Below are 24713 nucleotides of genomic sequence, written 5' to 3' on the forward strand. Positions count from 1 at the left end.
GCCCCCCCCCCATTTCCTCTGCTCATCTTCCCCTCTATGTAAATTTCCTTGGGACTAACACACCCCAGGAACTGGCCTTTTTCTTCTCTCAATACACACAACCAGATTGAATAACTGAGATCCCTGTACAGAGGGGAAAGGAGCTCAGGGGCTGAAACAACTAGATAGCTGAGCCGTACAACTCCCTGAACACGCAGGTACCATTTGAAGCAGGGGTATTAGGACAAACAAACCAAGCATTTGAAATAAGCATGACGTGGAGACAAGGGAAGAAACTAGCAACATCAAAGAGGAACAAAGAGGATGGAAAGCGAATCAAGCAAAAGAAATGAAAAATATAAATGTAGAAAGAAAAGTGGAGAAAACGGGAGCGTGGATACAGCTAAAAGATGAGTTCGTGAGGTGGGTGCTCCGAGCGAATAAATGCCTTGGTACAGCTCATTGATGGCTGTGGCGCCCAGTTGTTTGGTCAAACACTAATCTAGATGTGGCTGTGAAAGCACTTTGTGGACGTGATCAATGTGTACAATGTGTTTGCTACGTGAAGGCGATGACCTTCAAGAATTGGGTGGGCCTCACCTGGTCAGTTGAAGGCCTTAAGCAGAGGCTTCCCCAAATGGAGACAGTTTGGACTCCAGACTACAACATCAACTACTTCCTGAATTTCCAGTCTGTCGTGCCTGCCCTGCAGATTTTGGACCCAAGCCTACAACATCATCAACTCTCGCCTGAGTTTCAATCTTGCTGGCCTACCCTACAGATTTCAGACTTGCCAACTCCCACAGTCACATGACCCAATTCCTTAAAATAAATCAAATATCTACACACATATCACACACACACACACACACACACACACACACACACACACGATAGGTTCTGTTTCTCCAGACCCTGACTGACACAGTGAAAAATGGAATCTCACCAACGCAGAGGTTCCTCCACCCTCCTACTTTATGTTATGGTCACACGTGTCACCCCTGGATGCACGGGAAACCCCAGCTGTGGGAGTTGCGATAAACTGAGGGGGGCTGAAATGGAGAGGTTGAGGAGGGACAGGGTAAAGGTGGAGGCTGGAGAGGCCTGATTGGCCTGTTTTCTCATGATTGCGCTTACATGGGACATGTGGACCTTAGCAGATCACAGATGGTGCCATGAACTTCGGGAGGGACCCCATGCCAGGTTGTCCCACCACGAATGTTGCCACTTGCTGAAAAGTGGTCCCCCCACTGTTGAAGTACACTTTCCCTTCGGAATGAGTAAGGAGTCTGTACGTAATACTTTGCATGACTATACTGTTTTCTGTGTTTCACCCAATGCTTTTAACATCTCTTGGAGATGCTTGCCTGACTCAATTAGGGACGACGAAGGGGTGATTTTCTACTTTTATTCTGTATTCAGTAGCGGGACAGTTATCTGGTGGTTTGTTTTTTTTTTAGCAACATAACAGTTAGGTCTTGGTTGGTTGGATTAGAAACACAACCCACTTAGAATTCCACCTAAGTGGAAGGGGCCTGGGACCATCCAGTAAAGAGATTCTGGTGCAACCCTCTCATTTTCCAAAAGAAGGGACTCAGACCCAGAGATGGGAAGGGATTTGCTCAGCGCCTCCCAATCAGAGCTGTGTGATGTCCCCACAGAGCTTTCTGGTGCACAGAAAAGACTTTTATAATTACTTGGATTTTCAGTTTAAGTCATTTGCCCCAACTTTCCCTAGTTGAGTGGTGCTTAAGGGGGGTGTGGCCGTCAGAATTACCTGGAGTTCTTTTACCACATGGCTGTGCCTCCCCTGCCCCAGCTTCTGATTCAGCAGGCCCCAGGGCGGTATCTATATTTTGAAAAAGTCCAGATGATTCCTGTTTTGTTTCTTCTCAGAAGTTCTCTTTGATTTTTATTTTTAAAAATTGCGCAAGTAATTAACAATGAGTACATTCTCGTGAAGCACACAGCAGGCTATACGGGACCATCTGGGAAAGCTGCCTTCACACCCACCCCTTAGGCCCACCGCGCTCCTCAAAAGTATCCATGGTTTAAGCCACCTTGTGGTTGGCTGTCTATGAATTTACTCACTTAGCATGCGTGGACATGTATCTCATTTTTAAATAAGTAGGATTATAGCATTTGTGTTGTTCCCATGACTTGCTTTTTTCCCTTGACAATGTGTCTTGAAAGTCTTTTCATGTCACTCTATATAGAGCTACCTAATTCTGGCTAACAGACTGCAAACTATTTCACTGTACAGAAATATCATTGAAGGAAACTAGAATATGATACCCCAAAATATGCCTCTTTGACATAAGAATTATTTTGAGCTGAAGGCAATTAAAAAGTAGCAAACGCAGGAAGAGCTCTCTTCCCCCTCTTCCTTTCTAGGGTTTAACTTTTCCTTTACTGGAGACCGCTCTGGACTGCTATGAGCCCAATGGCAGCACCAGAGGAATCTGAAGATAAACCACATTCCAGGGGAATCTGAAAACAAACCACATTCCATTAATCCCCCCCCCCCCGCCATATATTCCCTCTCCCACCATTTGCCACCCTTGGAAGCCTAACACAGTTTCCTTTGCCCTGTCATTCTCTACACATGTGTTTATTCTTTGTTGAAGATGCCAGATAAGCCCGAGTTTTAATCGCCTCTTTGAGCTACCCATCCCTGGGTTTTCCCCATGTATACAGGAGATGTAGAGTGTTAACACAATTCGGTTTGCTTTTCTCTTGTTAATTTGTCACTTATTACAGAGCCCCAGCTGAGAACCTAGAAGCGTAGATGGAAGGAGGCACGATTATTTTCTTTCCCTACAAGCAGAGGTTCCCATGTGTGGTGTGCATCAGCCTCCCAGGGCAAGCTCAAAAAGAACGTAGAGGCTCAGGGTGATGACAGGTGGGGCCTGGGCATCTGTGTTTCTACCATGTTCCCCACCTGATGCCGCTGCCCACGGCTCTAGATAGAAGGTGTGACAGTTTCAGATAAAGTTTGTTGAAGCAACTATTCAGGTTACGATGGTTAGTCTCCATTCCGGCTGTGAATCACTCAGACCGGGAATTTGTGTGGCTGTATCTTTCAGGAAGTTGTGCATGAGGCAGCAAAGAAGTTTCTTGCGGCTGATGTTTGTTCAGGTGTCTTTAGCTTAACGTAACCCTAATGCCACCGGAGCGCACTTTGGATCCTTGCGACTGCATGGTTGACGAAGCCAAAACGTGTACTCTCTGGTCCCTTCCAGAAAGCCTTTGCGGACCCCGGGTTGAGCGCCCGCACTTTGGTCCCTGCCTCCGGGAGCTTGAATCTGTTCTCACCACTTTCAAGTGTACCTCTTTCTACGGCTCTGGTTCTCCATGTACTGACGTGCGGATACGCACGGCACCAAGAATGATTGGGTTAAGAGGCGTAACATTAGGAAACACACAGAACAGTGCCAGGCACCTAGTGTGTACTCTGTGAGGGTTGTTTACAATGTCCTTCCCTGAAAAGCAAACCTTACTTTTGACACAGCCTAATACAATCATTTCCTCCCCTTCATTATTTGTGTTTCTGGGGCCTTATTTAAGACTTTCGGCATCCATAGGTCACAGGGATTTTTCTCCCATATTTAAAAATGACCTTTATAGTCTTTTTTTTTTTAAAGTTTATTCATTTATTTTGAGATAGAGAGAGAAAGCGCAGGCGAGCGGCGAAGGGGCAGAGAGAAAGAGGGTGAGGGAGAATCCCAAGAAGACTCTGCCCTGCCAGCACATCGTGACTGATGTGCATTTATTGTTTTTCAGGGGATTCTGTGCCCAAGAAGCACACCAGGGTAACCCTAGGTCCTGAGAAGCCTACCCGGCAGAAATCACCCAGCCCAGGAGCCTATAGGGCAGGCCACAGAAACCTTCTCACCTCTGAGGAGAGCTGCCTCCTTCTAGAAGACGTGCCTCACCTCCTCTTCCACCGTCAACCCTCTCCCACCTCTCCAGGTACCTTGAATGGACACCAGATGGGTTCACCCCCAAATCCCCCACCCCCAGGGCAGAACTGGGCACACATCACCAATCTGGAAGAGATTGGTTGGCTGGGCGACTGTTGAAACCTACCAACTCGACCCTCACGTGGAATTCTTCAATCCTGTGGTTCTCAATCTTGGCTACATTTTAGAATCATCTGGAGAACTTTTCCAAATGCCTCATGCCCGGGTTTCGCTCCCAGAAATTGCAATTTGTTGCGTTATAAAACAAAAATTCAACTGAGTACCTTTGGAGATCTAATTGGTTTAAAAAGATTTTTTTTTTAGCATTTCTTCATTTTTTGAGAGGTGGAGAGAGACAGTATGAGCGGGGAAAGGACAGAGAGAGAGAGGGAGACACAGAATCCGAAGCAGGCTCCAGGCTCCGAGCCGTCAGCACAGAGCCCGACACGGGGCTTGAACTCATGAACCGTGAGATCATGACCTGAGCCGAAGTCGGGCGCTTGAGCGACTGAGCCACCAGGTGCCCCGAGCCTTGCTATTTAAAGGGTGCCCCAAAGAGCAGCAGCAGACCTAGTCTTCATGAATCAGACCCACATTCTAACAAGCCTGGTGATTGGTTTGCATATTAAAGGTTGAGAAGTCCTGGTGTAAGGGATTCTGAAGATTGAGAGAATGGATATTATAATTATACAACGAATTATATGTCATGAGTATAACTGATGACAGAAAAGCTCTCTAAAGTCCTGAGACACGAGGGAAGCCACTTTAGATTTCCTTCTACCATTTGCAACTATGTGGATGGAACGGGAGGGTATTATGCTAAGTGAAATTAGTCAGAGAAAGACTAATTAAATTTAAAAAAAAGATTTACTTCTAAGTCAGCATGACTGTATATAAACTTTGTTCAAACCAGAAGCCTGATTTATGGCCCGCCACACATGTATTGTGCAGCTGCTTTGTGAATGAGTGCCTGAAGGAAAACCATCTTGTCCTTTAAAAAAAAAAAAAAAAGTTTATTTATTCATTTTCAGAGAGAGAGAGAGAGAGAGAGAGCATGAGCGGGTGAGGGGCAGAGAGAGAGGGAGAGAGAGAGAGAGAGAGAGAGAGAGAATCCTGAGCAGGCTCCACATGCAGCGTAAAGCCCAATGTGGGGCTCGATCTCACGACCTCGAAATCACGACCTGAGCTATTATCAAGAGTCAAACGCTTAACCGACTGAGCCACCCAGGCACCCCATTTGAGATATCTATCAATGCTCCCACCCCCTGCATTCCTTTCTGATAAAACTTGTGATTCCCACCTATCTGCTAACCTATAATCTTTTGAGCTTTTACAAGATGTAAAAAAAAGTACATAACCCTGTTCATTCTCTGAAACACGTTCTTCCCTCTGAAGACCGTGTTTCCCAGGCAGCTGTCCTAACTGGGGCTGGAATAAAATTCTCTTTCTTACTTTTAGAGATTCTAAATTTGTTCCTTGTACATCGACTAACAGAATCTGGTGTGTAACAGGCAATCAATCCTACGTATTCACTGAATGAATGAATGAATGAATGAATGGATTCACTGAATGAATGAATGAATGACCCCTTGATTCAGATGTGATTCTTTCTACTTTACACCCGAGGAAACAAAGACTCGGGTGGCTATTAGGTCAGCCGGTCAAACGAGGAAAATGCTGGGGGTTCTGGGGGGAGGGGCTTCTCACCTTCATGTTCCCCCAGGGAAGAGAAAGACATTTTGGTTAGAGGGACCCAGGAGGTCCAAACCTGAGGCTCCACTGATGATATTTACAAATCCCCCAAACTAACAGGCTCACCGCACATTCATCCAAAAGTATTTACGAAACCTGCCTATGTGCTCGGTGCTGTGCGAGACAGAGAGGCACCCTCTTTAAAGCAGCTGACAGTGACCATTTAAAATCTGCAAAGAGGGGGTCACCTGGCTGGCTCAGCTGGTAGAGCGCATGACGCTTGGTCTCCAGGTTTTGAGTTCAAGCCCCAGGCTGGGCCTAAAGCTTACTAAACAAACAAACAAACAAACAAACAAACAAATAAATAAAATCCACCATGGGGAATAAGGTCTGAGGAGGGGAGGGAGACCAGATTGTACCATCAGGTGATTGGAGGAGGCTTCCCAAGAAGTAATGTATAAGGTACAATCTGAAGAGTGGAAGAAAAACTTAATTCCAAAAATTTATTTTGGAATAAGCAAACGAAATCGCTGGCTGTCCTTTTTTTTTTTTTTTTTTTTGCTGACATGCTCAAAGCTTCGGGGGATTATCTAGTTTGATGTAGTTTAAAAGGTTCTTTGCTGTGAAACTGTTTTATGGCTCTGTGGATTGTAGATAAAGTGCAGCTACGAAAATAACCCTTATCTATAGGTATGCAAATAAATCCGGTCCAGTGGAAGGACACCCTCCCCCCCCCCCCCGGGAGAAAGTCAATTTTACATCTGTTTGTAAATTCATTTCGACATTTCTTTACTCCATATGAATGTGTGGTTCCGCATCTTTTCCTTTGAACCAGCTGTGGCATCTGTCTAGTTCTCTCATTAATTAATGCACTAAATAAAATCTTTGATATATGTTCGTTTTATACCTGCACAAGAGTCGCGATTTTATCATCTCTTAACATTTATGGTTTAACAAGAGTGAGTGGAAGTCAGCCCGTGTTCGGGGCGGGGAGAGCAGCAGGTTCAAAGGCTCTGCTGCAGGGAGGGCGGCAGGTGGAATGGGGGGCGGGGTCTGGATGGGGCCCCTCCCCCCGGGGGGGACTCAGGGATGCGCCGGGACCCAGCCCCCGGCCTCATACTATGGGAAGCCAGTGGAGGGTCTTTTTTCTTCCTCCTCCTCCTCTTCTTCTTCTTCTTTTTATTTATTTTTGAGACAGAGAGAGTCAGAGCATGAACGGGGGAGGGCCAGAGAGAGAGGGAGACACAGAATCCGAAGCAGGCTCCAGGCTCCGGGCTGTCAGCACAGAGCCCCACGCGGGGCTCGAACTCACGGACCGTGGGATCATGACCTGAGCCGAAGTCGGACGCTCAACCGACTGAGCCACCCAGGCGCCCCCAAGTGGAGGATCTTAATCAGTGGAATAACTTGATCTGATTCACAGCGTGAGATCTTACCCCGCCGCCTGCAGGGCGGAGGATGGATTTTAGGAGCAAGGGGAGGACAAAAAGGATGCTCCTGGAGGCCGGTGCAGTAATCCAGGCAGGAGGGGACAGTTGCCTGGATTTAACATTGAGGGTTGGGAGGCAAGCAGGCTCTGTAAACAGCAAACAAGCGGGAATAGCACAGGCAGAAGTCTAAAAGGGGACACTGGCATCTGATGTCATTCATAGGATCATATATGCATATATACGTATATATGAATAGATACGTATACACACACACGTATATCTATGTATATACACACATATGTACATATACACACACATATCGTATTCATATATATATATATACCCTCTTGGCCTGGGGACACAGCAGGGAACTCAGTAGAGCCTGTCTTCCTGATGCCTCCATGCTAGTGGTGGCAGTGAAGGAGGGGCCACAGAAACCCTGGAAAGAGCTCATTCTGAACAGGGATGTGAAGGCCAGCGGTTGAAGGTGCGAATTCTGCTGTGTGACCTCAGGAAGTTACTGAATTCTTTTTTTTTTAATAGGTCAATTTTTTTTTTAATTTTTTTTTTTTTTTAATTGACATCCAAAGTGTTAGCGTATAGTGCAACAATGATTTCAGGAGTAGATTCCTTAGTGCTCCTTCCCCATTGAGCCCCTCCCGCCTCCCACGATCCCTCCCGGAACCCTCAGTTTGTTCTCCATATTTAGGAGTCTCTTCTGTTTGGCCCCCCTCCCTGTTTTTAGATTATTTTTGCTTCCCTTCCTTTATGTGCATCTGTTTTGTCTCTTAAAGTCCTCGTATGAGTGAAGTCATATGACTTTTGTCTTTCTCTGGCTGACTAATTTCACTTAGCGTAATACCCTCCAGTTCCATCCACGTAGTTGCAAATGGCAAGATTTCATTCTTTTTGGTTGTCGAGTAATACTCCATTGTATATATATCCCACATCTTCTTTATCCATTCATCCATCGATGGACATTTGAGCTCTTTCCATACTTTGGCTATTGTTGATAGTGCTGCTATAAACTTGGGGGTGAACGTGTCCCTTTGAAACAGCACATCTGAGTCCCTTGGATAAATGCCTACTAGTTCAATTGCTGGGTCGTAGGGTAGTTCTATCTTTAATTTTTTGAGGAACCTCCATACTGTTTTCCAGAGTGGCTGCACCGGCAAATCTTTTTTTAATGTTTGTTTATTTTAGAGAAAGACAGAGCATGAGTGGGGGAGGGGCAGAGAGAGAGGGAGACCCAGAATCCGAAGCAGCCTCCAGGCTCCGAGCTGTCCGCACAGAGCCCGACGTGGGGCTCGAACCCATGAACAAGGAGATCATGACCTGAGCCGAAGTCGGATGCTTAACCGACTGAGCCACCCAGGCACCCCAGGAAGTTACTAAGTTCTTCCGGGATGGTTTCCTTAGCTCTAAAATGGAGCTGATTGAAGAGTGCTTTCCTCAAAGGGTTGACTGACTGAATGAAATAAAAGATTCTTCTGCCCTCAGTGAAGGGCAGCTATTTCCCAAAGGCTAAGAAATGCATTGGGCACATACAAATCACTGTAATAACGTAAATAAAACCCATCTGCATTGGTACAGTGCCTCAAATTTTTTTGGACCTTACATATAGAGCTGAGACGCAAAGTGAGGGTCTGTATTCGTTTCTTGTGGCCGGCTGTAGCAAGTTACCGAAAGCTTGGTGGCCGAAAACAACAGACATTTACTCTCTCGCCGTTCTGGAAAAGACTGAAATCAGGATGCTGGCAGGGTGGGCTCCTTTTGGAGGCTCTGAAGGAGAAGCTGTTTCACGCTTCTGGTGGCTGCTGGCAATCCTTGACATTTCTTGGCTAATCTGTGTCTCTCTTCGCATGGCCCTCCCCTCTGTGTTTCTCCTTCCCTTAGTTTTTCTTATAAAGATACCCATCAGGGGCATCCGGGTGGCTCAGGCGGTTAAGTGTCCAACTCTTGGTTTCGGCTCAGGTCATGATCTCACAGTTTCGTGAGTTTGAGCCCTGCCTCGGGCTCTGTTCTGGCAGTGCGGAGCCTGCTTGGGATTCTCTCTCTCCCTCGCCCCCGCCCCGCCAGATTGTGCTGTCTCTGCCTCTCTCAAAATAAATAAACTTGAAAAAAAAAGATACTAGTCATTGGGTTTAGGGCCCATCCTGATCTAGGATGATCTAATCTCAAGATCCTTGATTCAAAGAATCCTTTGCAAAGGACTTTTTCCTAAATGAGGCCGCATTGACAGGTGGACATATCTTCTGAGAGACACCTTCAATCCACTACAAGGTCCATATGTATTTATTTTTTCCTGTCGTGAACCAATTTCTCCAACCCCTTCTGCTACATAATCCATGCTTTCATACTGGTTTGGGATGTCACTTTTTTCATGTATCGAGTTTCCGTGTGTACCCAGCCTATGTCTAGGGTTCTACATTCCATTCCATTCATCTGCCTGTTTTTCTGTGCCTGTGTCACTACCACATTGTTTTTACTGTTGTGCTTTGGTTATATGTCTTAATATTTGGTCAAGTAAATCCCCATCTTGGCTTCATTTTTTCAAAAAGCCCTAAATTTTCAAGGACCTCGATTTTCTTTTCTTTATGTTTATTTATTTCTGAGAGCACAAAAGACAGAGCACGAGCTGGGGAGACCAGGGAGAGAAGGAGACACAGAATCCGAAGCAGGCTCCTGACTCTGAGCCGTCAGCACAGAGCCGGACGTGGGGCTCGAACCCATGGACCGCAAGATCATGACCTGAGCCAAAGTCAGATGCTTAAACAACTGAGTCACCCAGGCACGCCCAGGACTTTGATGATCTATATACATCTTAGAATCTGTTTCTGAGTAGCCCCTGCCACAATCCCTTGGGATTTTGGTTGGAATCCCAATGACTGTATGGATTAATTTGGAGACAAACTGACATTTTTTAAGACATTAGGTCCGTCGATCCATGAGCTGACTACATCACTCCATTTATCACGGTCTTCTTTTTATATCCTTTGATAGAATATGTAAGTTGTCTCCAAGGAGGTCTTATACATTCTGGTAGGGTCATTAAAGAAGGAAGAACACTCTACAATTTACAAATGGCCCAATTGTACATATCCGCTCTCCCTAGAGGCCTATCGTCTAATTTTTACAAAAAAGGAAACTGAGGCTAAGAAAGGTAAAGGAGCCTCCCCAGAGACACACAGTGGTGATAGAGCTGAGACCAGGTCCCCCAGCCTGAACACCTGGAGGCCATCTTGCTTGTCCTGCTGTTCTGGAACCTGGTGATAACGGGCACCTCGGTGGCCCCAAAGCCACGGCCCCTTTCTCGCCCACTGGCGTCCTTGTCCCCAAATACGAGGCACAGGCTGATGGAGGCCAGTGGGAGCCTGCTCCGGGCGGCTGGGTCAGGGCCAGGGATGGGGATGGCTGGAAGGATGGCAGTGACCTCATCCAGGTCTTTGGACTCTGCCCAGCACAGCCTGGCCCACCCTAGAGGTTGGGCCCAGCATGGCCCAGCCTACCCGCCCCACGGCCACCCACAGCCTGTCTAGGCAGCAGACCAGCAGGGACATGGCCACCAGGGACATGGCCACCTGCGGCAGCACGGCTCGTAGCGGTGGCTCCAAGGCCTTGTCATTCTCTTGGTGGAGGCTGGCCGGGCTGTAGGAGGCCTGCTGGGCCATGGAGAGTAGGACCAGGCTGGACTCCCACTTGAAGTGTCACAAGAGCCATGGGATGTGGTGGTAGGCTCCGTGCATCAGGATGGTGAGCTGCTGGGGGCCCCAGCCCCAGGCCATGGTCAGTGGCTGCCACAAGGCCCGTTGGATAGGCAGTGGCAACTTTATGCACAGCTTCCTGGCCTCTCCCCCGGCCCACCTGCCGGCTACTGTAGCACAGGACACAGAGGCCCAGTAGATGGGCTGAGAGGCAGTGGGAGGCCATGTTTGCTACGGTCACCTGCAGCCCCAGCAGGGGGGCATAGAACTTCACCAGGCCTGCACCACACAGGGGAAGGGGCAGGAAATGCCACGCCCCCATGGCCAGCCGGCTCCCGTTCTGTGGGGTATCATCCTGACAGCCGGTGGTGGAGGAGCGGGGACGTGGGGCCTCCATGGCCCAGAGCCTCTGTGCCCAGGCTCCTGCCTCGGGGACATCGAGCGGTGCTCATGCCACAAGCTCACATTAACTGACCCTCTGGCTCAAATACCCTCTCATCTGGGCCTGGTGGTTTTGCAACAATCAGTGACAGCACAAACGATCGGGGTGTGAGCTCATGTCAAAGAGGGGGCATTATTGTTTCAAGGGGACAAGGGAGGGAGCCTTTGAAAGTAAAACTGTGACGTTCTAGTTTGGTTCCCTGTGTTCATGCCCTCATCTGACAGATGTGGCCCAGACCTCTGTGCGAGGCCCTGTACTGGGTGCTGAGAACGTGGGAACAGGATATGGTCTCTGCCTACAGGAAACTTCTGGTCCGGTGAGAGAGATGGACGTTGAAACATCATGTGATCCCTGTTTGGCTCCTGCTTAGGTCCTCCTGACCTGCCACTATGGTTAGTCCACACCTAGAGCTTTACCTGGCCATACAGAACATCTGCCCGTTAGGTATTTGAGCAAAGCCTGAGACCTTTCTCTGCTGCTTATCAGAAGTTCCATTTTAAAATTTTTTTTTTTCAACGTTTTTTATTTATTTTTGGGACAGAGAGAGACAGAGCATGAACGGGGGAGGGGCAGAGAGAGAGGGAGACACAGAAGCGGAAACAGGCTCCAGGCTCCGAGCCCTCAGCCCAGAGCCTGACGCGGGGCTCGAACTCACGGACCGCGAGATCGTGACCTGGCTGAAGTCGGACGCTTAACCGACTGCGCCACCCAGGCGCCCCAAGAAGTTCCATTTTAAAAAACAGTAGCAATGGAGGGCCATTTGTAAATAACATCATCCATTTCTTTTCAGACTCTGGATTTTATTTATTTATTTGTTTGTTTGTTTAGAGCCTGCTTGGGAGGGGGGGTAGATAGAAAAGGAGAGAGAGAGAGAGAGAGAGAGAGAGAGAGAGAGAATCCCAAGCAGGTTCCGCACTGCCAGCACAGAGCCCGACGTGGGGCTTGAACCCATGAAATGTGAGATCACGACCTGAGCCGAAATCAAGAGTCAGATGCTCAACCAACTGAGCCACCCAGATGCGCTTGGGTTTGTTGTTGTTGTTGTTTTAAGTAGGCGTCACACCCCATGTGGGGTTCAGACTCACAACCCTGAGATCAAGAGTCTCATGCTCTATCCACTGAGCGAGCCGGGTGCCCCGCCAGGCTCTGGATTGTATCTTTGGAGGAAACTAGCAATGTGGGATCAGGTAACCCAACCCCTTTGTTCCGGCCTCTCGTAAAGCGCTCATACGGATCGTACTGGTGTGTTACCTTGAATTCATTGGTCTGCGCTGTGTGTACATAGCCACTGTGAGTTCACTGTGGGAGGACGCTCGGGGCATTACCGACTACATCCCATGCTGGCCCTTCAGCCAAACATTTCTCTGTCTCCCCAGAGAAATTTCTTTCAAGCCTTATTTTAGGCACAGAGGACTCCTTCTACTTACCAGTTTGTTTTCATCATGTGGATATTGTGAAATGTGCTCCTAATCATATTTCTCTTTTTTATGTGGCCGCACAGAGGCTCGGAACCAAATGGAAGGACGACTCCGGCACAAACACAGAGTTCTATGATGCGTGTTTTGCGTGTGATCCCTTTCTGGCTTCATTTTCTTTCCCTTCCCTCATTTGCTTACCTTTTTCTTATTGAGTTGCACACGTTCTGGTATGTAACCTCAGACACGTTCTTGGAAGGAGAAAGGATACGCTTAACCCTATAAAAGAATCTCACACCTACAAATCTTGCCCTTGTAAAAGTCGTATTTACCCAATATTCCGTAATGGATACCGTGATCCTTGCCCTCGTGTCTTCCTTACTTCATCCCACCTCCAATGACTCATGCCAATCGTTTCCAGATCTTGTCCATCCTAACTATCTCCTGATTTGGCTCCTTTATGTTTACCTTACAGGTCACACTGGTCACGTCACCCAGGCCACCCACCTTGACGGGTACTTTAACACTTTTAGCGCATCCCGCTGCCCTCAGGATGAAGTGTCCTTAGATTCTAGGCTGGGATTTGAACTCTGTCTTCCTAAGCTTGTCTCCTGCCACTGTCCCCTACTTTCTGGACCATATCAAACCACAAGCAGTCCGTGAGCAGATCTTTTATTCTCTGTACTTTTGTACACATTGTTCCCTCTGCCTGGACAGCTGCCTTTTGGCCTGACAAATAAAAATCCTTTGCGGCCCAATTCAAATAACATCACTTCAGCAGAAGCCCACGACCTGGGGGGAGGGGGGAGGGATTCACCAGTCCTCTCTTGTATTCCAATCATATTTTGCACAGGCCTCTGGTGCAGTTATGATGTCGGCAAACTGGTTTCTCCCAGGGCAGGTGCTTCATGTCTGCTTGATTTCTATGTTGCAGAGCTGAGCACAAGGCTAGGCAGAGCAGGCTTAGCACAGCACACATTTGTTAGATGAATGAACGAATCCCTCATTTGATAGATGGGGAACCTGAGGCCCAAGACAATAACCCAGTGAGCTGTATGCACAAATGGAATGACAGAAGTCTCTTGATGCTCTCTTTTCTCCCTTGATGGTAAGGAAGGAATTCCTTTTAGGGAGAATAGTTTGTCTAGGACCTTTAGTGACATTGTCAAACCTTTTTAAACTCTCTTCGCCATTTTAACTTTTCAAAAATGTTTATTTTTGAGAGAGGCAGAGCATGAGCAGGGGAGGGGCAGAGAGAGAAGGAGTCACAGAATCCAAGGCAGGTTCCAGGCTCTGAGCTGTCAGCACAGAGCCCAAGGCGGGGCTTGAACTCACGAGCCTTGAGATCATGACCTGAGCCAAAGTCAGACACTTAGCCGACTGAGCCACCCAGGTGCCCCCAGTAAATATTTCTTATTGAGTGAATGATTTGGGGGCCCAGAGCTCTTTCCAGTGAGGGGGTTACTGGACACCAAGTCTGATGCTGTGAAAACCGAAGCTGGAGTCAGACTTGAGCCCTGTCCTTCATTGATTGTGTGACTTTTGTCAAATTATTTCCTCTTGGCCTGAAACTTTGTTTGCTCTATAGGAGGGGACAGACAATATGGGTCATAGTCTTTCGTTTGCAATTCTGAAATTAAAAACAGAAGCCACTGGATAGCAAAAACCAAACCGACGAATTTTTTAGGCAGCAAAGTCAGCCTTGAACCGATGTGAAGCCGTTTATATTTATCCCACTCCATAAGAAGGTATCTATATCTGTATCTCTATTTTTACAGAATTAACGTGTCTCATTAAAGAGTTTGGGGAGGATTACATAAGTATGTGCACCATATTGCATGATTTATTTAAAACATGAAAAATGCTGAGTTTGGAAACGCATCTGGCCCCAAAGATTTCCCAGAAGGGAAATCTTATTTCCAGTGAGGGAAATCGGCGCCGCCCCCACCCCCGACCCTCCAAGGGATGGTGTGATGAAATGGTTTTTTAACCAATGGTTGTGAGCGTGCAATGGCCAGGTCCGGAATCAAGTAACAGGACCGGGTGGGATGGAGGTGCAAGGTGACGTATGGGAGACAGTGTGTGTGTGTCCTCCCCCAGCAAAAAGGGTGTATCAGGCCTTGGGGGGGCAGCCTCGGGAGTTAATGCTTAATCCCCAGGAAACAACAGGGAGCCACGGGAAGTAACAAGATAACATGTGATTCTTAAAAAGATTTCGAGAGGCAAGCCTGGAAGCAGGGGGAGCAATTAGGAAGCTCGTGGGTCACCGTGGGTGGGGGGAGGCAGGCGGAGATCAGCAAGGGCTCCTGAGGCTGGAAGGGCGAGTCAGGGAGGTTGGGCAGCTGGACCCGTGACCGCAGGTCGTGAGGCGGTTTTGTCGCCTCACTGACCATCAGAAGCGAGCGCGGGCCACAGCACCTGGACACCCGGAGTCATGGCCCAGACGGGGCTTGAGGGACGGGTGTCCGAAATCAGAAAGCAGTAAAGGCAAGTTGGTGTCGCGGAAGCAGCTCTGGGTTGGGAGTCAGGCAGCCCGGTTTTCGGTCTTTTCTCTCCAACTCTGAACGGGTGGGAGCGGGGCAACGCGTCCCAAGTCGGTTGCCCGCCAAACGGCCAACACCGCGGATCCGCCGTGGGGGACGGAAAGGGGATGTCACGTGTGAAGGCGCTTTGGCGCTGAAACCCACAGCTGGGTTATTCAATCCTGGAGGGGACGGCATTTCACATGAAAAAAAAAACCCAAAAAACCAGACGCGGCCATTTAGCTTCAGCGTAACGGCGTGTGTCATCCAACTTGGCAGCTACCTAGCGCTGAACGGTCGTTGCGCCCAATTCTCTGCCAACGTTTCCCTGGCGCTTCGCTAAGTTTGAACCCAGTCGCTCGCCGTATAGTCTCTAATCCCCGCCCCCGAAACGGACGTCCCGCTCAGAACGAACTCTGGGCGAGGACGAGCGTGCGTGGAAAGGGCGCCCCGTACCCGCCCCACGACCCGGCGTCCGCCGCGGGCGCGCGCTCGCACGCCGGAAGGGGCGGAGCCAGGCGGGGCTTTATAAATGGCTCGCCGGCAGAGCCCCGACCTCTACCGGCAGCATTCGGCGGCGGGATGGTATGTGTTATCATGGCGCTCCCCTCTTTGTTGGCGCGGCGGCACGACTCCATCCGCGGCGCATCGCCGCCATCCCAACTCGGCGGGCGCCGGGGGCCTGCTCGACGAGCATGGGGGACTCGGCGACATCCCCAACCAGGCCTATTCCTGGAAAGACCCGAGGCCTGTGCTTGACCTGGGGCCCGCCAGGCGGCTGGCGAAAGCCCTTGGGCCTGGCTCCGGTTTGGAGGCCCCGAGCCCGAAAATTCTCAAGTGCCAGATAATTTTCCGGATCTCGCCCTTCCCGATTTAGTGTTAATCCGGTTTAGAGGCTGAGCACGTAGGCCAGGAGGCTCTTGAATGGGGTCGCCAGGCACTACTCGTGCTAACCTGGGAGGTGCAGAAATCCAAGTAGCGCGCGGGAGGGGAGCCTGGGGTAGGGGTGCCGAGGCCTCGGGCTGAAATGGGTGGGACGGTTCGTACAACCGTAAGGCCTCTGGAGTTCCGAGGAACCACAGATGATGAACTTATTGACGGGCGGACAGAGACTCTGTGCTGATTGTCATGTTCTGATTTGGCTCTGTCGGGTGCTGGTGGCCTCTACGTGTTATCAGTCCGGCCTGGGGAACCTGTAGTGCCAGCCGCTTGTCCCAGAAGTCTCTTCGTGGTCAAACTGTTGCTGACTTGACCATAAAGCCACCTGTGAAGTGATTTTAATGACCCCCCCCCCCCACCTTGTGTGTCTTTGTCCTGTTAAGAGAAGAAAGTACGTTTGCTTGGGTTACAAAATGAGGTTTCGAGGCAAAGATAGAACTCGTTTAGGATGTGTGGCCCTCTAAGCAAGTGAACCCAGCCCCGCACATTAGCATGTTTATTCATGGGGTTGCTGGTGTGGACTCAGCGTTCAACTGAGGCACGCTGGGTGTCGGAAGTGAGCTACTTAGATGAGCCAGAGTGCTAACGTGGATTGTTTCTTCCTAGTCTCACAGGAAGTTCTCCGCTCCCAGGCATGGGTCCCTGGGCTTCTTGCCTCGGAAACGCAGCAGCCGACACCGTGGGAAGGTGAAGAGCTTCCCCAAGGATGACTCTTCAAAGCCCGTCCACCTCACCGCCTTCTTGGGCTACAAGGCCGGCATGACTCACATCGTGCGGGAGGTCGACAGGCCAGGATCCAGTAAGTACAGGCTGCATCCTCGGAGCTGGTGGGGGGTGGTGGTTAGGAGCCGAGGATGGGAACGGACTGGAGTTGGGGCAGACCCTTTCTGTGGGATCGGTGTTTCAGGGTGTAGATGGCTGGCATTGCTGTAGGTGGAGGGATGTGTTGAAGTCCGGGAACTTTAACGTGAGTAAGTTTTAAAACCACAGCATAGGAGTATGCCAGTTTGGGAGAGCGTCCCTATGAGCCTTAACTCTAAAAGCCTGAATACTGCCCGTGTCCCTGGTTGTGAAGAAAAATCGCACTGCCTTAGAGTCCTGATACTTTTTTGAGTTAAAAACACAAAACGCATGCAGGAAGTTGGCCCCTGGGAGTCCAGGTTGCCGATAAGGACCCCACTTCTGCAAACTTCCTGGTTACCTCAAGCACGTTGCCTTCTTTAATTGAAGTGGGCACTTGCAGACGCAGCATCATAATCCCTCGGCGACTCTGGCTGTCCCCCTCCGGTCTGACCGCCCTCTCTCTTCCACAGAGGTGAACAAGAAGGAGGTCGTGGAGGCTGTGACCATTGTGGAGACCCCGCCCATGGTGGTTGTGGGCGTCGTGGGCTACGTGGAAACCCCTCGAGGCCTTCGTACCTTTAAGACCATCTTCGCTGAGCACATCAGTGATGAGTGCAAAAGGCGCTTCTATAAGAACTGGTGAGGGACAGGGACGAGGAGGCTATGCGCTCTGTGGGTCAGGGGCCCTGTGCGGGTTTTCTCTCTAGCAGGGGAGGAACTAGAACTGCTCTGGCGTCCGGTTTAGTTGGTGTCCTGAGCAGAACGGTTCCTGGGGACAGACCTTGAGCAGCACCTCTAGACCTTCCCGTTCAGCTTAGTGGGTGTTGACTGAGAACTCAGTAGTTCTCGTGTTCTTTTGGTTGCTGGGAAGTGTGGAGAGTAGGGCTAGAAACTGAGATAGTGCCTAACTCCCCCAGTCCTCCGTCTGGGAGCGTGGTCGGGTTAATAATGGCTAAGTCGGAGCAAGAATTAGTGAGTATTTGAATGTTTGTGCCTTGTGTTAACTTTCTGGACCTCTGCTCAGCTCCGCTCGGCTCTGCCCGATGAGCTCCATCCAGGCTCCGCTTGCCGGTGGAAAAGGCTCCTTAGAAGCCGGCAATGAGCCCCGTCCCTATGTGGTGCCAGTGTGCCTTCCGCTCACCCCTTGGAGGAGTGATGAAGGCCTGCGCCCCGCCCCCTCCCCAACTCTGCTCTGCTCCTGAAGGCATAAGTCCAAGAAGAAGGCCTTCACCAAGTACTGCAAGAAGTGGCAGGATGATGATGGCAAGAAGCAACTAGAGAAGGACTTCAGCAGCATGAAGAAGTACTGCCAGGTCATCCGCGTCATCGCCCACACTCAGGTGAGCACTCGGCAGGACGCACAAGAGGGGGACTGCGCCAGCGCTTCCTGTCTAGGGAGACGGAGTCCTACTTGAACCGAGCCCCCCCTAGTTCTCTTCTGAGTTGATTTCTCACCTCAGACGGACCGTGTAGGGATTTTGGAGGGATGGTAAGATTGGTTCCAGTTCCTTAAACATGTCTGGATGGATGGGCCAGCGAGCAGCCTGGGGGATCACTTGAAGTGGTGCAGCAACACGGTGCGGCACCTGCCCTGGATTTCCGAGGCCAGGCAGTCTAAACCTGAGAAGGCAGCCCAGTTCCTCCAGGCCTAAGGGTTGGCTTTTCTGTCGCCAACAGAGGGCGCTGTGTCTCCAGGCTTTTTATTTGGGAAACCGTGTCCCATTTTAGGAAAAGTGGTGGAAGAAACTAGTGATTCTTTGACATTGTGAAATGCTTAATTGAAAATAGTAGTAGGTCACTGGCTGTTTGCGCTTCAAGTCTGACTTGCCGTGACCCTTTGGCTGTAGAATGACTACGTCCTCTGCAGTTTGCTTGAGTTATTATCCTGGGTATACACCCCCGATTGTTAAATTGTTCAGTTTCAGTATGGTTAAGATGACCATATTGGCTTAGATTTGTAGCGTGTGTCCGTTACTGAAGAGAGTTCCATAGGACAGCACTGGGCCGCTCTTAATGAAACGCTTTAGGTTTGAATTCTTTTTTTTCCGTAAACTTTGCAGCTTCTCTCTTGACTGAGGTGCTGTTTCCACTCTCCCACAATGTGAGTGGCTTGTTGACGGTCAGTAGAGCCAAGATAGATGGCCAGGGTAAACAAGGGGCAGTACGCCCAAGGAAGCAACCAGAAAGCATGATGATCAGGAACGTAGGGCTAGTTGGTCCCAGGATCTGGTTAGGTCTGCTTGTGTTGGTGTGGCCCATGTGTATTAAGGATCAGTCCATCCTGATGGTGAACTCCGGCATCAGAATTGAAAAGGGGAACGGTACCCAGTAGGGATTTTAATACAGGAAGGAGCCTTTTCATTTTTGCCAGTGGAGAAACATGCGGTTCAAGGTTGCCAAACTGTTCTGCCACTGGAGGAGAGCTTGAAGCTCAGGTGTCTGAGCCGTATCGATTCCCTCCTAGATGCGCCTGCTCCCTCTACGCCAGAAGAAGGCCCACCTCATGGAGATCCAGGTGAACGGAGGCACGGTGGCCGAGAAGCTGGACTGGGCCCGTGAGAGGCTGGAGCAGCAGGTGCCTGTGAATCAGGTGTTTGGGCAGGACGAGATGATCGATGTCATCGGCGTCACCAAGGGCAAAGGCTACAAAGGTGAGCTTTGCAGTGGCCCGAGTGGTGGTTAGATGCGGTTTCAGGTCCAGATCTTTGGCGATGAGGCTCTGGAAGGAGTGCTGGGCACATCCCACGAGTAAGATGGCAGAAACTTTCCTCCCTGCCTGTCTCTGGGAATAGCCCTGTGGTCAAGTGGCAGGGAGCTAGGAGGACTGGGGGCGATCTGGCCATACATCTGAACCCTTACATTTGGAGCTCACTGCAGAAGGCGGAGGGGACTCGGAAATTGGGTCAGCCTCCGACAGTGTAGAACTTGGTGAATGCCGTGAGGTGCACGTGTTCCCATTCTAGTGCACGGCCGGTTCTCCGAGGCCTCTTGAGTTGAGAACAGGTTTACGTCTTGGCAGGTGATCCACTGGAGCGAATAAGAGGGCTTAGAGGGTCACGTGCATGTTCAGCCTTCCTGTCCCTCACTCACCTAGTCCATGTGGGTGTTGACTGTCCATACTCGAGTGAACTCAAATTGGGCACTCAGTGGGAAAGGGCCAATGGCAGGCGTTCTCGACACCCCGGTAACAAGCTTGTGTCTGTTCTAGGGGTCACCAGCCGCTGGCACACGAAGAAGCTACCCCGCAAAACCCACCGAGGGCTGCGCAAGGTGGCCTGTATTGGGGCCTGGCATCCTGCCCGAGTGGCCTTTTCTGTGGCTCGGGCTGGGCAGAAAGGCTACCATCACCGCACTGAGATCAACAAGAAGGTGAGGTGCCAGGGGGGTTCGTATGGAGACTTTAAACCTGGGGAGAGACGAGCCCAGTGTTAGTGCAGTTTCCACTTCCTGTTAGCACTGCTCCGTTGTGCGGGAGCTTCCGGACTGCACTTGGATTGGAGTTGCTCCCCTTGTCTGATGGGGCACGGTTTTGGCTCGTGGACATCAGTGGTTTACAAGGTGCCATCGAAGGTGGTTCTGGTGCAGCTGACCCTTCGGGTGACCAAAGATGAGAGCCACGTGTGGCCTTTCCTTTGCCTTTGAGGTTTTGCGGGGGCCACTGTCTCCAACACGTGGCGGTATCTTTAGGCCCAGCCGGCCTTTCTTTCTGCTCCTAGCCTGGGGTGCCCCATCACTAGGACTGAGGCGATAGCTGCTTTCCTGGAGCCTGTCTCTCCTTTTAAGTTTCTCCGGTCCATCCCTTATGTAGATCTACAAGATTGGCCAGGGCTACCTCATCAAGGATGGCAAGCTGATCAAGAACAATGCTTCCACTGATTATGATTTGTCTGACAAGAGCATCAACCCTCTGGTGAGTAAGGAGAACTGTTTTCACAAAGCCTCAAGTCCTGGCTCCGGCGGGGATTTCCTTCTCATTCTTTGTGAATCTGCGCCAGACCTCACCTGTGGGGTGGGACCCTGGTGCTCTTGTGTCCTGGCTGACTCACCGAGGCTGTGTTTTCAGTCTGTTAACTGGTCTCCTACAGACTGTATCCAGCCGTCTGTTCTTGTAAATGGCACGTCTTCAGTGCCCTGGTTGGGGCTGGCTGGTGAGAAGTGGGATCTCAGACCCAGCTGTTCAGTGATGAGGCTCTGGAATGAGCGCTGGGCACAGCGCCCGAGTCCAACTGCGGAAACGTTCCTTGCTGCCTTCCTTCTGAGAACAGCCCTGTGGTCGGCAGGTGGCAGGGGAGCACCTGAATCTGAAGGAGTCCTGTGTGTTGTCTGATCAGTCTCTAGCCTTACGCTTGCTCTGTCCTGATCTGATGGCCTTGCTCTTTCCAGGGTGGCTTTGTCCACTATGGTGAAGTGACCAATGACTTTGTCATGCTGAAAGGCTGTGTGGTGGGAACCAAGAAGCGAGTGCTCACTCTTCGCAAGGTGAGGCTGGAGGCCCTTCCTGGTGGTCAGGGTGTAGGCGGGGCTTGGGCCTCCAGTGGAGGAGTCGATAGGGGACACAGGGCCACACTTCGTTGAGGGGAGTTGAAAGAAATGGGGGGTCAGGGCTTGGCCTTCCCTTGAACATGAGCTTTGAAGTTCTGGGAGGAGGAATTTCAGTCTGGCCTGGCCCAGCTGTCTGCTTCTGTTTTCATGTGTTTCCTACATCGCTCTGGCGTCCAGGGGGAGATCCTTGGGTAAGACCAGCTACAGTAGAGGTGGTGTGGGAAGGGGGTTCCTCTTGGCTCTGGAGGGGCTGTGATTGAGACTGGTGATCCTCTGCCCTCGCAGATGAGGGGCCTGTGAACTGTAACTGACCTTTCCCTCTTGGCCCACAGTCCTTGCTGGTGCAGACCAAGCGGCGGGCCCTGGAGAAGATTGACCTTAAATTCATCGACACCACCTCCAAGTTTGGCCATGGCCGATTCCAGACCGTGGAGGAGAAGAAAGCGTTCATGGTGAGCACCTGGACCCTGCTGCCCTCTGGCTGGGGCTGGGATGGTTCCCCGGGGATGTCTCCCGTCAGCCTGCCCAGCTGCACTGGCTCCTGGGGGTCCTGAGCTTGTGCCAGTGCAGGATCTCTGGTTCCATACGTGGGGGTATTCGTGCCCAGCTTCTTTCCTCCCCGTCTAACCTTGCCCCCTGCGCCTCTCCACAGGGACCACTTAAGAAAGACCGAATTGCAAAGGAAGAAGGAGCTTAACGTCAGGAGCAGATTGCGCAGCTGGTGGGATCTCAATAAAACTAGTTTTCCAGTGACCCCCCTGCCTCCGGTTTTGCTTCCCAGTCTGGCCGCTCCACTGTGGCCACAGGAGGGTTCTTGTGCTTTCTGAGAGTTGTTGCCCTTGGCTCCTTAGCAAAATGTCATGTTTTTTGCCCTACCATTTTATCTGGCCCCCTGCCTGGAGCAGGTGGGGCTTGATGGGAGCTGGAAGCGGAGCCCAGGTCTGCCCCTGAATTGTTGAAACTGGCCTGGGGCGGCAGGCTTTGTGCAAATGTGTCCTGTCACCCGGTGAGGCTCTGCTGTAGAGGGTGATTGTGTTTGCACAGCTTGGGTGGTAACACCGCACGGGGAGGGAGGCAGTGAGGATTTCGTGTTCCCCGTTGGCTTTGGAGTTCTGGTGGGCATGGCAGGGCCAACCCTGGCTGGCTTTGAGTGTAAGAATAAGTAATTTAGTTAACTAATCCACATGGGATACATGGGATTGGATTCCAGTTGGGGCTTGTTGAGGTTCTTTTCTAACCAGCCGGGTTTTGACACTGCGGGGGGTGGGTACCCCACACTGAAACTGGTAGAACATGGGAATGTACCCTGAGGAAGGTTCTGGTTAGTTGCTCCCCCAGCTTTGTTTTCCAAGGTTGAGGATGTGGGCATGCAGAGGTGAAATTCTGCCCGGCTGGGAAGCCGTTGGGACCCTTCATTGGCCTAGGATGGTTCAGCCCCTACCCTGTGTTACCTGTCCTCCAGCCTTGGGATCCCCACAGCGGTGGGCAGTGGTGTGGCTGCTCTAATCTCTGATTTCTGACCCCCGTGACTTCAAGCCTGTGAGTTCTGGCACAGCTGGCAGCCCAGGGGTGTGTCCTGGGGAGGTGTCACCCCCCGCCCCCCTTGAGGCCTGTCCGTTGTGCTGGTCCCCACACAACCTTGGGCTGTTGGCCTCCTGACTCCAGCTGAGGGCCGACACTGTGGCTGGAGCAGCTTTGGGTGGTCCTTGTCCAGCTGTTTAGCAACTAGCAGGCTGTCCCCCCTGGCTTCTGGCACCTCCTAAGAATGGGTAGTGCTGGCCCAGGACAGACTGATGGCATGTGTGTGGTGCAGGGCCAGGTAAATTAGAGGGGGCCCAAGTTGTCCCTCTGGTTCCCAGTTAGCATGATGCCCGCATAGTGGATGAGGCTGAGAAGAGCTCTAAGCACAGGGCCCTCCCGTCATGTCCTCTGCCTGGCAACTCTGGAGCCCCTTGTGAACCCCAGGGGCATGGCCTCGAAGCCGCTGGCTGATTGGAGACAGCTGCCGGAGCACCGCCGGCCGTGGGTCCTCAGGATCCTGGTTCTGGAGCTGCGCTTCTGGCCAGAACCGCCAGGGGGGGCAGTGGGCAGCACCCTGCTGGACCGGCCCCTTGAGGCCCTGCAGGAGGGCCCCAGGGCTCGTCCCAAGACAGTGTCGCCTCTCCCTACCAGGGCTTCCTGACCAGGGTGCCCCAGTCTTGGGAGTCAAGCCCACAGCCGGAAGGGGTGAGGACCTGGTCCAAGGCCACTAGTCCCCTTGGGCAGAGTCAATCTCCCAACCCAGTCAGGTTCTGGAGAGGATGGTGAGCTGGGCAGGACCACCCCCTCTTTCCCTTGGCCTTGTAGCCTTCGGGCCTCCCCACCACCCTTAGGCCAGCCCTGGGGCCCGGCTGCCCACCCAGCCCAGGTAGGGAAGGTTTTGCCGGTCTGAGATGTCCTGGCTGGGCCTTGTTCCCCTGTCCTCAGGGCTCTGCCCACTCGGAATGGCCAGGATGACCGGATGTGGGTCCAGAGAACAAAGGCTCAGCTCCTAAGGGCAGAAAAGTATCCTGTGTGCGCCTAGCCCGAGGACATGCGCACAAGCATCCAGCACCTTGCATACATCTCCAGGTGACATGCTGTCTCATCCTTCTGTGTCCCCACACACATGACACGGGCACAGAAAGCCCTTTGCGGGGGCAGGCTTACTCAACAGGGGCTGAGTGAGCCCTTGGCTGTTGACCATACCCTCGTGTCCCCATTCTCTTTGTTCCTGTCCTGGCCCTGGCCAGTGAGTGACCTTGAGCACATCCCAAAGCAGTTCCAAGCCCCCACCTCATCTGCTGGTGACTCACGATCTCAGCGGTTGTTAGGGGGACCAAATGGCAAAGAGTGTCCCAGTGGGTGCACGGAACAGCTGGGGCTTTTAGGGTGAATAATAAGGGTCTCTGGGGCAGGGGGCAGCGGGAAGGGCCGGCCACACGTGTGTGGGGTCAGCTTCACTCCAATCCAGAGAATCTCCAGGCGCTGGGGGAGCAGTGGGGAACTGAAAGTCCCTGCTCAAGCTGATCTGGTGGGTGTGCAGGCGGTAGACACAAGTAAACAAGACAGTTTTAGGAGTGATGAATGCCCGCGAAGAAATAAAACAGGCCCCTGGGCTACACGGGTGTGGGGAGGACGCTCTGAGACAGGGCGCGAAGGAGCCAGCCTGAGCGAGCTCCACGGACACAACACCCCCGACAGCACAGCAGATGCAAAGTCCCT

At 51.3% G+C, this 24713-nt stretch overlaps 1 protein-coding gene and 4 non-coding genes across 7 annotated transcripts; all 5 read left to right on the forward strand.

Moving 5' to 3' along the window:
* Positions 1–11579: 11579 nt before the first annotated feature.
* On the forward strand, positions 11580–22223 carry RPL3 (ribosomal protein L3). Of its 3 annotated transcripts, none has more exons than XM_058741249.1 (10): positions 11580–11601; positions 16692–16884; positions 17399–17567; positions 18133–18268; positions 19393–19579; positions 20137–20297; positions 20737–20838; positions 21312–21407; positions 21803–21922; positions 22123–22223. In XM_058741249.1, exons 1-10 carry the CDS (start codon positions 11599–11601, stop codon positions 22165–22167), a joined length of 1212 nt encoding a protein of 403 aa, XP_058597232.1. In that variant the 5' UTR covers positions 11580–11598; the 3' UTR covers positions 22168–22223. The 3 variants fall into 3 exon arrangements, with proteins under 3 accessions (XP_058597232.1, XP_058597231.1, XP_058597233.1); XM_058741248.1 differs by lacking the exon at positions 11580–11601 and adding an exon at positions 15597–15731; XM_058741250.1 differs by lacking the exon at positions 11580–11601 and adding an exon at positions 15664–15735.
* On the forward strand, positions 16224–16287 carry LOC131484185 (small nucleolar RNA SNORD43). The gene has a single exon (XR_009248088.1). It is a non-coding gene; the product is annotated as a small nucleolar RNA SNORD43 (small nucleolar RNA).
* On the forward strand, positions 18078–18132 carry LOC131484207 (small nucleolar RNA U82P). The gene has a single exon (XR_009248107.1). It is a non-coding gene; the product is annotated as a small nucleolar RNA U82P (small nucleolar RNA).
* Positions 19629–19721, forward strand: LOC131484203 (small nucleolar RNA U83B). The gene has a single exon (XR_009248104.1). It is a non-coding gene; the product is annotated as a small nucleolar RNA U83B (small nucleolar RNA).
* Positions 21101–21194, forward strand: LOC131484202 (small nucleolar RNA U83B). Its single transcript, XR_009248103.1, has one exon. It is a non-coding gene; the product is annotated as a small nucleolar RNA U83B (small nucleolar RNA).
* Positions 22224–24713: the final 2490 nt, after the last annotated feature.

The sequence above is a fragment of the Neofelis nebulosa genome, chromosome 8 (assembly GCF_028018385.1).
Source record: "Neofelis nebulosa isolate mNeoNeb1 chromosome 8, mNeoNeb1.pri, whole genome shotgun sequence".
NCBI lineage: Eukaryota > Metazoa > Chordata > Mammalia > Carnivora > Felidae > Neofelis > Neofelis nebulosa.